Consider the following 14,124-nt stretch of genomic DNA (forward strand, 5'->3'; position numbering starts at 1 on the left):
CTCCCAATTTTTTTTTTCGCTGACGTAGACCGCTTGCAGGTTGTCATAGACCCCTAGGGGTCGATATAGACCACTTTGGGAATCGCTGATTTAGACCGATAAGTTGCTTTATTATATATATTTAGAATATTGGAAATCTATGGGAGAACTATGTCCAGCCGTGGACATTTTACAGCTAAATTGATAACAGTGTATTAGTCTTGTGTTATGATGGTGGTTAAAAATTTTATATGTTTTAGACTGCCAATAGTGTTTAAGTATTAGTAATTATCAAATACAGGGTGATCTTAAATACCAAATTCGAACGTGTACAGGTATTGTCGCGAGCGCGGTGAAGCAGCGACCGAACAGGGCGAGCGATACGTATGGTTCTTCCTAAGAGCCAGCTTCCTGCCCACCTTCCGGACCGAGGTCCTCAACTTGCTTGGTTCGTACTCTATCTTCATTATCCTTATTGCACATGCCAGCTGATACACGAAACACGAAGGTTTCTCCCGAAGATGACCACTATGACCTGGGTGTCTATAGACGCCACTCGAGAACCCAACGTCCGTCGGTTGCACCGTGTCCCGTTAAATGCCACTTCAGACAATCAATTCTTCGATCATGTCGGTGATTTTAGCTCTTCTGCTCATTTCTGATTTGAATGATTGAATGAAATGATTGAATGAAACGATTGAATGAAATTATTGAATGAAACGATTGAATGAAATGATTGAATGAAATGATTGAATCTCATTTCTGATTCGATATCGCAGCGTAACTATGTGACCTTGGGCTTTATAAGATCAATCATAAGTGACCACGTCTCGGATCCGTATGTCATCACCGGCAACACATTGTTAGTTAGAGATCTTTGCCCTCATTTCAAGTTATTCGAAATTAAACATAATTTGATAAGTGCATCGCAAAAATATCATTATCAGCCAGGATGTCCACTGCTGAACAAAATTTATTTAAGCAATATTATAAGTTCTTTTTTTTTTCTTTTTATATGGCTCCCGTTATTGGGAGCCTCTCGTACCCCCTATCTGGTGTGGGACAGGGACTTTTTGTTTACATTTATTTTATTTTTTCACATACATTTTTTTTATTATTTTCTTTCTCTTTCATACTTCATATTATCTGTCGTTCATTTCTTTCTTTCGACAATTCCACTATCTTTCTCTTTCGCTCTGTAAATATTATAAGTTCGGAATAAGTCTGAATGCGGGCAGTTGAAGTTGGGTTAATATGGCTATTTTAGAAGGAGGCATGTGTCACGCAGAGGACATCTTAAGGCTGATATGATGATTAACTAAGGTTTTGTTATTCATTTTTCTGTTTTTGGTGTTTTTTTTTGAGTCTATAACCCATATACATTAGCATCCTTGTATTTATTTGTTATATTAACAATTATTCTTTCCTTTTTCTGCTCTTGTGTATCACAGTGTTTATTTTATTTATTTATTTACACATTATTTTACACCATAGATAACTTAAAAAAAAACAATTCATATAGAGGTACAAGGAGGTCTTATTGCTCGAGGCGATCTCTACCAGACAACCTTTGGATGGAGATGAGAGACATGAAGGAGAGGGCAGTTTAGGGTGTACATACATACAAACACATATACTACTATACACATAAATAAATGTTTTATGTATTTTTATGTAAAATATTCTTGTGTATATACGTTGTTGTACGTATATATATATATATATACGTGAAAAAGGCATTACATAAATACAAATCAATAACAAAAGACACACAGTATCCTGTTTAAGAAGCCAAGGAATTGCTCTTTTACAATCTTTTTAAATTCTGACAGCGGTTTACCGTATCTTATTGCTTCTGGTAGCTCAAAGGTTTTTACTAGTATAAATAATAACTTATCCAAATCCAGTCTTAAAGTATTTACTTTTAATTTTAATGATTTTAGTTTTATTTAATATCAATTACTAATATTTTGGTATAATACTATATTTAGATGTATATTTCCATAGGGTTCAAGCAAGATGACATACCCTCCAAGTTCAAGAATACAGCTCCCTCTAGCGACGTGAGAAACGACGCCGCTCTCAGCCGAGTGAGTTCACAGTATATATATATATGTTGGGACATTAAAATAATATTGTTTGTCTGTATATAACTGGCTAAATGGCTTTTTATTATCTGTATTCTAACAGTGATCGGGATAAGTGATTTACGTAAAATTATTATAAAAGTTTATTTTTTTTTACCAAAGAAAATAACTCGTTGTTCAATTTAGATAATGATGCCCCAGTTTTGGGACTCGGCTTCCCACTCTAAAATAGGGATTATTAAATGTAAAAAAAATTGTTAAATGTATTTTTAAAGATATAAATTTACGTTAAAAATAATGTCGTGTATAAAAATTAATTATTGACCATCTGAAAAACCGCATAGGCAGTAAGAATTCATAAGAATCGGTATTTAATGGAATCAGGCGTTACTTTGCGGAAGTCCATCTTAAATAAGAAAGGGACTAATATATAACTATTTCCGCTATGCAGCAGTAGTCGTGCAATGAAGTGCACCGCCCGCCAGCCCGCTGATAAATGCGCTTGCGCACACAGCAACACTTTTAACCACCTTTTGTCAAATATAGATTAAATTAAATCAAAATATTCAAGCGAAATCCTCGTCAAGGATTATTTTCATTTATTTATTCGCATGTTAATAATATACCTACTACGTTAATAAATTTTAACAAACAATTACCCACCTGTGAGACGTGGGCCCAACGTTGAAAAGCACTAAACCAACTTATCCCGATCATTAATTTTTAACTAATACACATTAGTTTAATTAAATTGTTTGTAATATAACCCAATAATAAAATTAACTTGTTAATTTTATACGTTTTGATTAGCTAGTACATAACATATGCTAACATAAGCTAAACATTTATTTACTTGCGGGGATTTCCCTAAACTGGGCAGGGCGAGTCAACGGAGACGGAAGCTGAGCTCTCAACTGACACCAGCACTGATCTATCGGTGAGTGCATGCATGTATGCAAACACTAGCATATGCACACGCACACATGTATATACTTAATTCACGCTCACACATATGCTAATGTTAAATATATAGTTTATTAATTAGTATATGTCATTATTGCTACAAAACACGAGTTACAGAACCCTTTGAACAATAATCACGGAACCCTGAGATCAAGAAGTGTCGTGAACAAGCATGACCTTGAAGTTAGTTATAAATTTTTGTGTACAGTTCTCGGAAATTCTTACCGAGTACTATCTCGAACTTACTAGAACCTTATCCGTAGTATAAATAGATGTACTACCCATGTCGACAGTTCAGTGTTGTGTTTGAGTTATAAGATTAAGATCTACGATCAGTGATACAATGTGACTATTTGGTAAGTTATTTGGACAGTGATTTCTTGAGCGATTTCGAAGCGAAGTTTGGACTAAGCGAAAGTATTCTTTGTGTTAAAGTAGGGTGACCATCTGATTTGTGAATAAAGGACTCCTTGTGAATCAGTGGTGTTTCATTTCGAGTCAGAACCCACAGGATCTATCTATCCTATTCTAAATTTAAAAATATCACATGTCTGTCTGTGTATATGGAGTATAAACTACAGCTTCTTCTCAAGTTTGGAAAAGAAGCGTTAAATTTTAGAAATGTCCTAGATAAAGTTGAATACTAATTCAAGACAAGAGAATAGGTTTTTTCTAGGTAAGCATGTAGTAACTTCGATCTCGTCATCGGTTAACATCAGGCGAGGTAGAGTTCAAATGCTTCGCCACGAAACTATAAATAATCTATATTTCACAAACATTAGCGTCCGTGCCTTTGTTTTAAGAATTACGTTTAATATTTAAGTTTTTTTTTTGCTCTCGTTTCTGTATATCTAATGGAATCAGGCGTCATTTTGCAGAAGTCCATCCTAAGTAAGAAAAGGACCAATATTTAGCCACTTCCGCACATGCAGTGGTAGTCGTGCAACAAAGTGCACAGCCCGCCAGCCCGCTGATAAAAGCGTATGCGGCAAACAATGCGAATCACACAACTGCCACCGTTAAATCACTCAACACGTGTTTCACCCCTCCACGGGGCATCTTCAGGAGTTATGTTACACCGATTAGTGCCAAACACAGAGTGACCATCACACACTCATCACAAACATCACGGTGCGGTAAGAGAAGTGGCTAAATATTGGTCCTTTTCTTACTCTGTATATCTGTTTTATGTCAGTCAGTTAAACTATTTCCTAATTTAAATTTTATTTTTTTAAATCATTGGTGTGTTGTTTGTTTTTCACGACCCTTACCTTCAATCTTAGGTAATTCACACTTTTTGCAATAATTATATAGGGTTGCCACTTGCTAAGAAAGAAGTTTCGAGAAGATAGACAGTAGTATCCTCTGCAGTATCTAGCAGTGGGCGTCTATGGGCTGAAACTACGACTAAATTTACTTATCATTGCCGAGTCTACTGCTAAAGCTTGGGTGAACTGTCTCCAACTGTTTGCGCTCAGAAAACGAAAGAAAAAAATAATACATGGATGATAAAACATTAACCCTTTCCACTCCAATGTCGAGTGTCACTCGACATTGATTTTGTTCCACAAGCTCAACTGTCGAGTGATACTCGACATGGTGTAATACTTCTTTTTGCGGAAAGTTTTTAAAACAGGAAAGATTTTTGTTGCTAAAATGTTTGAATCACGAATGAATGAAACATATTCTAGAATCGCAAGATACTATAATTCAATTAAATTTTATCGATGCTACATAACAGCCTTGGAGTGGAAAGGGTTAAAAATATAAATTGAAAGCAAAAATAAATGCCTTCTTAAATAAGAATGTTTGTTCACAGGATGCGCACACGCTGATCGAGCGGAAGCTGGCTAACATCGATCTTGGACCCGCGGTGTCCAATGTCGTCATTCCCAACGGAGAAGGTAACGTTTTATAACAACACTCTTTTTTAATAATTCAGGTATAGAATTAATAGTTGTAGAAATTAACTTAAAATCGTTTGAATTTAGATTCGACCAGTGTAATCTGTCGCGCATTGGTGTGCGGCAACCTGGAGGAGGCGGTGGAGCTGTGTTTGGAGGCGAAGAGAGTGGCGGATGCACTTATTATTGCATCCTTGGGTAAGTAATATTAAATTCCATAATATCTCCCAATGACCCATAGCCCAATGACAATGACCCAACCACCAATGACAATGACCCAACCGCCAAAGACAATAACCCAATGACCATGACCCATCACCAAATGACCGTGACCCATGCCCTAATGACAATGACCCAATCCGCAATAACAATGATCCATCCCCCAATGACCTGATTTTCAATGACCCATCTCCCAATGACCTACGCTCCAATGATCCATCCCCCAAAGACCTACTCTCCAATGACCCATCTCCCAATGGTCCACGCCCCAATATCCCATTTTCCATTGACTCAACAGCCAATTATTTATCTCAAAATTTTTTGTACACAATGCGAATGTAAAAATGTAGAACAGAAGTAACAGAACAATAGAGAAGTACAATTGGCAATATTCTCGTATTTCCATTTCTTACATACAACCTATGGTTTGATTGGAATCTATCTGATTTTCAATTTATGGCGCAATTTGTTTATATGATCAAATCAAAAAAGAAAAATCAATAATATATATGAGTAATCACATATAATACATACACAAACTTATTTATATATATAACTCAAATTTGGCAACATTTGATTTGGCTTGAGTGATATACAAAGAATGTAATCGATAGAATAAATTATATTTTGTTTTACAATAACATATTTCATAAATAATAGCGAATATATACTATAGGCAGTCAAGAATTGCTGTACAAAGTTCAGAAGTATCACCTGAACAGCACTGCTCAGGATCCCGTCTCCCTGCTGAGTGGGAGTCTATTGCAGTCGCAGTGGGACACCCTGGTGCAGGCTGCAGCGTCCACCAGCTGGAAGGATACCCTCGCTGCGCTTGTCACACATTGTGACGGTGAAGCGTTGGCACACTACTGTGGTAAGTTGGTGAAGAACTTAAGATGATCATGTATGTTTTGCGTGAGAAAGATGAGACATTGGGAGATGAAATGAATATTCGAAGTTGCCCTTGAATCTATATATATATGGAGTATGTTGGTGAGGAAGACATGGCAGGGAGTCTGAAAAGTCACGTGACCAAGACAGCTCAGTCAAGAACACACAATTGAGATGGAGAAATATCATTGTATTTTAGTCATAGCAATTTGGAAGTCTTTGTCTCTTGGAAAATGTATAAATTCCTTAATCAAAATAAATGTTACTAAACTAAAATCACAAATAATATTTTTGCTGTGAATTCTTTTACAGTGAACTTAAACTTAGTCGAGGTTTAACTAACGCAATTAAAAAAGTAATTGAAGGAATTAAATTGTGATGTAATAAGATTTCAAATAAGAACAGCAGCCGTTAGACGCGGTGTGGGTCGACCCCTCACTATATGGAGAAGCAGCGCAAGGCTTTGTGGCGATATTTGAAGGAGGTCTATGCCTTGTTAAAGGCGTCTATCGGCAGATGTAATGGTGATGAAAGTTCCCAAGGAAGTCCTTTATATTATATGTAACATGTATATAACAGAGATGTTGGGTGAGAAGCTTTCGCGTGAGTCGGATCCGTCGCTGCGTTCGGCCGCAGCGCTGTGCTACGTGTGCGCAGCGCGCGGGGATGCGTTACCAACGGCGGGGGGTACTGGAGGTGGTCGCGGTGACTCCACGGCGCTCGCTCGCCGTGCTGAGCTGGCGCTCCTGCTGCGCTGCGCAGCCGCTGCACGAGGCCGCGGACAACAGGTTTTTACTTTATTCGTTTTAAAATTTAAAATATCTTTTTTCAACTATTTATTATAACAATTAGTGTAAATTATAATATTAACCATATAAATGACATAAAAAAACAAGTTCATACATTTCGATCAAAAGCTCTTGAATGCTATGATAAGTAGGTCGCAGATTGTCTATTCCATTTGGGAGACGATGCCTGCTCCCTCTATCTTTCTCCCCACTTCGACTTTTGAATCAGAGCGGAGTACACCAAACACAGGACAGTCAGCTATGTTGTGCACCACGTTATGGTCCACCTTCAGGTCACAGATGTAAGAAGGATACTCCTTGAACTTGATGAGACAGAGGGTCATAGTCGTGTTGGTTGCAGGTGGACAAGGTGGACGTCTCCCTGCACGAATACGCCAGCCGGTTGGCAGAGCAGGGCTGTCTGCAGAGTGCACTGGCAGCGCTGCAGGGATCTCGCGACGAGCTCGTCAACAGGCTACAGCTGGCGCTTAGACTGCAGCAGGTAAGTTCACGTGTACTCATGAACTATAGCGTGTAACTTAGCCACGCCCATAATTGGTAACTGTAGATACGGCTTCAGCCTACCGCGTGCTCCGCAGTGTCGAGATGGATACGGTCTTGGCCCAGCTGTTCACGGGTCACGGGGGGTTTTCTGTGTACCTTCACAGGTTCAAGCTCAAGGAGGACCCCTCGTGCTTCTGTGAAGCGGGCGTGGGCCAGACCGTGGTCCACCTTATGGCCCACTGTCCGGCGTTCGGAAGACTGCGCGCAGATTCCGAATGCCAGATGGGCAAAAAGATAGAGGAAAGGAATATCTCGGCCATCATGCAAGACGAAGGGGAGAGAGAATGCTTCCTCAGCTACTGCAGGAAGGTGGTAATAAATACAATAGGTAAAAATAAAACGAACACTAAAATATAGAAATAAAAGGAATATAGTAGTACCAAAAATAGTTTAATAAATAGTATAATATAAGATGATAAATGCAGAGAAAATACGTGTTAAATATTTTAACAATAAATAATGTTGCAAAATAAAATAGTAAGGAAACCTAGAATGTAGTGGTTGAGGATGGATGTACGGCTAATGGAATAAAAGAGAAAGACTGGGAAAACTGTAGAATGAAAGAAACAGTACGACAGATAAGATGATACGTGAAAGAGAAGAATGATAATAATAAAAAATATGAATAAATTACTAGAAATAAAAGTCCCTCTCCCACACGAGATAGGGAAACGAGGGGTCCCCAACAGCGGGGACCATTAAAAAAATATATATACATTTACACACACTTATATCGTCAATTATTTTTACATATATAGTAGAATACCATCGGCTCAGAACGCTGATCTGAGAAAAGTCAGTGAAAAAGTGAACAGTTGCTCTTTTTAAATGAACTATCAACCATGTAATTAGCAGTGGTAGCTTAGCGGTAGAGGACTGAGATATGCGATCGTAGGTCGCGCGTTCAATCCCCGGCATACAATCATATATCTAATATATAAAATTCTCGTGTCACGGTGTTCGAACTTGAACTCCTCCGAAACGGCTTGACCGATTTTTGACAAATTTTACATGCGTATTCAGTATGTCTGAGAATCGGCTACTATCTATTTTCCATACCCCTAAGTGATAAGGGTGGTCCACCCCTGAATTTTATTTTTAATTTTTTAGACAATTTTTTTGGTTTTTATTTTATTATGATACAGCATACAAATATACATACAAACCTAAATTTTCACCCTTCTACGATCAACCCTTATCTTACATTTGTTAAATAAAAACTTTAATTTTTTTTGCAAAACAACGTTTGCTGGATCAGCTAGTATATATATATAGTATTGTGACTGCACAAAAGTAAGTTTCAAGAGGATAGACAGCAGCGTCCTCTGCATACCATAAAACCTCACTGCGATCACCAACACGCTTGCTAAGCGTGATGATTATTATAATAAATATATTTTGAGACCCCCCATACCTTACAGTGGGCGATGGAATGAGCCAACAAATCAAGTTCTACATATCTTGATTCAAGTTTTCTGTTAAAACTTGAATGCTATATTATTTATTTAATGTTATACTTCATTAAAATTACCGCTTTTTACTATGTGTATATAGATGCCATGTATATACCACAGTAAGAATGGATTTTTATTTTTTTTGTCCGTGTGTTTTTCTATTTGTTGCGGCTAATTTTTGAAATGTCTCTGTCGATTTCTACGGGATTTATACCGGCAGTTAGTTGGAAGTAATAAAGAGTTACTAAGGATACATTTATTTTAGAAAAATATCTAAACTATTTTATTTAAATTCCACGTGTAGTCGCGGGCATGGCTAGTTAATAAATATGTTAATATGTATGGCAGCAACAAGAACAGCAGCAGCAGTACTCACGCGCCCGCACGCAGAGTGCGCAGAGCACGCACTCGACGCACACGCGTGGGCATCAGTCCCACATGCCTCACCAGCCCCAGGTGCCGCTCCAGCCGCATCAGATGCAACATCAGCCCCATCTTACACACAACGACATCGCCGGTGCCTTCGGTTCCGGTAAGCTGCTTTTAACTGACATTTAATAATGTAGTGATAGAGCTTCTGCTAGAAGAGAAGATTAATGAAGACAGCATCATCTCCTCCTGATGAACAGCGACGAAGACATGTCTCCGTTCCGCAAATATATATATAATAATACAGGTCGAAGAAATTAAAGGAAGGGAAAAAACACTAATGTGAAATAAAGGTAAAATGAACAAAACAGAAACCTCTGTTAATATGCAAAAGTTGTTTGATGTGAAAATAAATAAATATTTTAATTAAGGATATATATATTACAAATAAGATTGTAATGCACAGGGCATTATAGGGCCCATAAAGTTTTAAATATTTGATTATGTCTCCAGGTGTACCATTGGCCACGGACGCGGGCAGCTGGCAGTCGCAGCAGGTGCAGCAGGGTCCACCCACTGCACGTCCGCCCAGTGTTGGTGCTCATTCAGGTATCCCACTCGAACCAGAATAAAACCAGTTCTTCATTACTGTCCATTCTTAATGTAGCTTGATATATATATTTCCAGGTGGAATAACGAGCAGATCGAAATACAAGGTCGATCCGTCAGTGCAAGCAGCTCCCATGTACAACCAGTATGGCTACTCCAACCCCATCACCTCTCAACCACAAGGTTATGGTTACCACAGCCCCTTGCCGGACCAGTATAGCGCTGCAAGCGTCCCCGCTCCTGGCTACACCAGAAACCCATCGAACACAATCAATCCCATCAACCCAGCACCACTAAACCCGATGAACCCCATAAACCCTGCACCATTAAACCCACTAAATCCAACTCCAATGAACCCTATTCCACCAGCGCCTTTGAATCCAATCAATCCACCGATGAATCCAATGAATCCAGCTATGAATGGAGGGTATGCGGGTCCAATAGGAGGGGCTATTGGGACAGATGCTCCTCCTCCCGCCCCGCCCACATCGCGAACAGTGGCTCCCGGCTGGAACGATCCACCCATGATGACTTCTAAATCCAAGGTACGAATTTAAATATATTTTAATTACTTTTTTATATTGATCTTGATACTTGTCAGTACAACATACAGGTATTGAAACTAATCCTGTCTATTTAACATATAAAGGGTGATTGGTAATAGTGACAATGCAAAGGTGCTGTCAATTAATCACCGCGTTATACGGGGGTTGCTTCTGTAATCACCTGTAACCGCATTTTTATAAAAGTAAATTGAACTGATGGCGTATAGACCTGGTTTCGCGTGACCAGTTTGTTACAGATTTCGTTTATAATAAGACAAGACCAAACTGATGTTAGGTTCCTCTGAACCCCTGGTTATTGAAGGTCACCTCCAGTAAATTGTCCAATGAACTTGTTAGCAGATAGGCACCGAAGAGATGTCGGCTATACACGCCGGCACTCGCCAGTGGGGGCACATTATTGAAAATAGGCGTCACGTGGAGGTATTTAGGGAGTACAGTCGAGGAAAAAACTGTTAATCAATATTTTTTTTATATTTAATTTTATTAGAAAATAAAATTTACCGAAAGATTAGTAATTATGTGTATCGTTTAGTGTGTAAGATGAAAAGGTAAAAGATATGATAATATACCTTTATTCAACATTGAAGCTTTTGTCAGAAATCTGATTGATCATCAATTTTTTTAAAATCTATTTTGTTTTTCTGCGTCGCACATTTTTATGCGTTGTTATACTTGTAGAGAAGAAGCAGGAAGAAACTTCACAACAACACATATTTTAATAAAGTTTAACACAGATATATGCATCCACACTCTTCCAGATATAGCCTAAATGAAATCAAAATAATCAGGCAACATCATTGCCAAGGATTCTTGTCATTTAAATATTTTTTTATTGAATAATAAGCCTTTTCCGTCAATTTACTTCTTAGTTGTATATTGTTGTGTGGAATTTTCTTGAAAAATCAGATTTTATTTCGTTTATTACAAATGAATTACAGATTTTTAGCAGTCGAAACTTTGAAACAGCCAGTTTTCACAGTGCCTTGTAAATACACTATGGACGTCTTCTATTTTTTGAATTTGTCGTAGATATTTTAAACGTATAAAATATTATAATAAATATATTGTAAGGCCACTGGAAGCATATTGACCTCTTTAAAACGATTTCTCAAATATATTCGTGGCGCTAAGCTGTGAATAGCTCGGAAGGTTCTCTTTTGTAAAACAAATATATTTTCAATATCTGTAAGTTTCCACAATTTAAGAAGATTATCAAACTGAAATTCACAACTGGTCGCGGGTTTGATTCCCAAGATACAATCTTATATATAGGACGGAGGGGGGAGTGGAATATCTGACAGAAGAGGGTGAGGAACATCCTCCTGGTATACCCTTCCGTATTCAAAATTCTACTTGAGGGTAGGTTGTGAAATTTAACACAAGTTGTCGCGGATCACTTATGATAATTAAAAGAAAAAAAAAACTTAAAAAAATGATTAAAATAATAGAATTAACAAAAGAGTAGAGTTGAGTGAACGCGATGTTCCCGGCGCGACGTGCGCGCACTATGGCTGCCGAAGCGCGCGCGCACGCCGATTATACCCGAACATAGACGAACTCACTGATCATCCGAGGTTTCGTTACGCTCGGCGCTCCTCAATTCCGACACATATATATATATATATATATATATATATATATATATATATATATATATCAGACATATGCATAGGAATAACACACGAAGCCAACTTGCTTGCCAAGCATGTCAGTTATGGTATATCTCCTCATAGATATCTTTGGGGGAGGCCTATACCAAGCATTAGGCCTATATAGGCTGAAACATAGTAATGCTGTTACATATTTAGTGATAAAGCTTGAATAATTGCTTTACCTACTGAACACTGTAGTTAGCTTTATGCTTTACTAAGAATATAGTACAAGAGGTTAAAAAAAAAAGAAAAAAACGCCCTCTAATTTTGTGTGACCTTCCCAGATAAAGGAAATTTCGTTTGGAATTTTTAAAAAATAATAAGTAAATAAATAAAATTGAAACACTTTTTTTTCCTCGACTGTACCAGTTGGCATGAAGTTTTTAATTAGTCGTAACTGAATTTACAAAACTATCATTTCATACTAAATCGTTATAGTCGAGTGATAGAGCATGCGTTTTGGTTTATTGTTCCAATAATCACGTACCAATAAAAACATAATTGTAGACTAGTATTTTCAACCTTTTATGTGCCATGCCCTACCTTAGACTTCTAAAATTCTTATGCTCCCCCCTTCTCCACCTTCTAGCCCCTTCTTCCCCTACCCGTGCCCTTCTCCCCATCCCCTCCCCACCCTCTCCTCCAACCCCTTCCACTCCCCTTCCCCTCTCCTTAAACCCCCTTCCCTTCTCCTCTCCTCCAATACCCTCCCTTTCTCCCCATCCCCCCCTCTTCTGCTATGTAACATATACATTTTTATGTCAAAACGAAAAGGTTAAACTCGTGTCGAGTCCACGACTTTCCCCCCTTAATAATCACAAGGCCCCCCCGTGGGGCGTGCGAATCACGTTGGGAAACACTGCTGTAGACAATACTATCGTTCCACCATTTTCACGTCGATACTAACTTAGTTTTGAGTTTGTTAAGTAACATTTGTAGGCTTTATTAGATAGAAGCCTTGCTGGAGTTTTTTCTTGCCAGTTCTCCCAGTGCTAACGTTTTCTGAAGTAATGTTTGTCAAGCAATAGTAACCTATCAAGTCGAGGTTTAGATCTCTTGGGTCTTAAATGGGTTTATACAGCTCAAGCCGAGGTTCCCTTGGCGGCCTTCGACCCAGGTGACTCCATTGAGCGTTCTCCGAAACGAGCAAAGATTTCAGCAGCCTCCCAAGCGTATTGTTTAATGTATTAGCTGTGATATTAAAAGAATCGTGGAGAAGAATGAGAGGCGATATAAGTAAGAAGTATTAAGAATGAAAAAGTATAGAAGAAATTATGAAGAAGGTTAGAAAAAAGAGTGAAAATGTGAAGCTAAAAACAAGTAAAGAGCAAAAACTAAAAGTCATTAAACTAATAGTAATAAAGAGGCACGAGCCCACACTTAAAGGGGTTGATCGAGAGATCTCGGAAATGGGGTCAATATACGTGCATATATATATATGTAGATATAGAGTTGCTATTTGTAAAAGAGGTTTAATTGTTTCGCCATGTACAATTACCTCTAAAACACTGCAGAAATCTTAATTTCCACTAAGCCAGTTTTTCAGAATTATTTCTTAAATATTTTCGAATATTTATACTTTGGATTAGATTGAATGTACACGGTTACCTTTGTTTTTTTTTTAATTTTTGGTGCTCTTTTTGACAGATGTAAATGAAAAGTTCTCAAAAGGGCAGTAAAAAGGTGAAGACGCATTTTGTTTGTGAAAGATTCTTAATATATATATATATATTATGTTAAAAAAGGGTTACTAAGCCATCTCCGTATGCCATCTCACTCGCACAGTTTAATCTGTAATAGTAATAAGCTTAACAATTAAACAATAAATAAGTTCAAACTCGATTTTTAAAATTTGATTTTTATTTCCAGCCAAAGCAAGAGGTTGCTGCGCAGGCGCCGATAACCCACCCGCTCTTCGGAGCGGAGCCCCCGCAACACGTGCCGCTGCAGCCCCAATACGCGGCGCCGTACCAACCTCAGTACCACCCAGAACCGCAGGGCTACGCCACCTATCAACAACAGCCTGTCTACAATCAGCAGGTTCGTGGAATGACCATATCAAAGTGCTTTATTCACAAA

General features: G+C 38.1%; 1 protein-coding gene across 1 annotated transcript in view; it reads left to right on the forward strand.

Moving 5' to 3' along the window:
* The window catches only part of Sec31 (secretory 31), a 36,039-nt gene that overhangs the window by 18,141 nt on the left and 3,774 nt on the right, over positions 1-14,124 (forward strand). The window contains exons 12-23 of the mRNA XM_068761998.1: positions 315-427; positions 1,987-2,069; positions 2,947-3,003; positions 4,849-4,933; positions 5,021-5,131; positions 5,829-6,026; positions 6,623-6,831; positions 7,193-7,333; positions 9,198-9,381; positions 9,732-9,827; positions 9,906-10,372; positions 13,915-14,085. Coding sequence (XP_068618099.1) covers positions 315-427; positions 1,987-2,069; positions 2,947-3,003; positions 4,849-4,933; positions 5,021-5,131; positions 5,829-6,026; positions 6,623-6,831; positions 7,193-7,333; positions 9,198-9,381; positions 9,732-9,827; positions 9,906-10,372; positions 13,915-14,085 — 1,915 coding nt within the window. The remainder of the gene's footprint in view (positions 1-314; positions 428-1,986; positions 2,070-2,946; positions 3,004-4,848; positions 4,934-5,020; positions 5,132-5,828; positions 6,027-6,622; positions 6,832-7,192; positions 7,334-9,197; positions 9,382-9,731; positions 9,828-9,905; positions 10,373-13,914; positions 14,086-14,124) is intronic.

This window comes from Battus philenor, unplaced genomic scaffold (assembly GCF_028537555.1).
Source record: "Battus philenor isolate CCGP_79_NKW_IND1 unplaced genomic scaffold, ilBatPhil1.0.hap1 SCAF_15, whole genome shotgun sequence".
In the NCBI taxonomy this organism is placed as follows: domain Eukaryota; kingdom Metazoa; phylum Arthropoda; class Insecta; order Lepidoptera; family Papilionidae; genus Battus; species Battus philenor.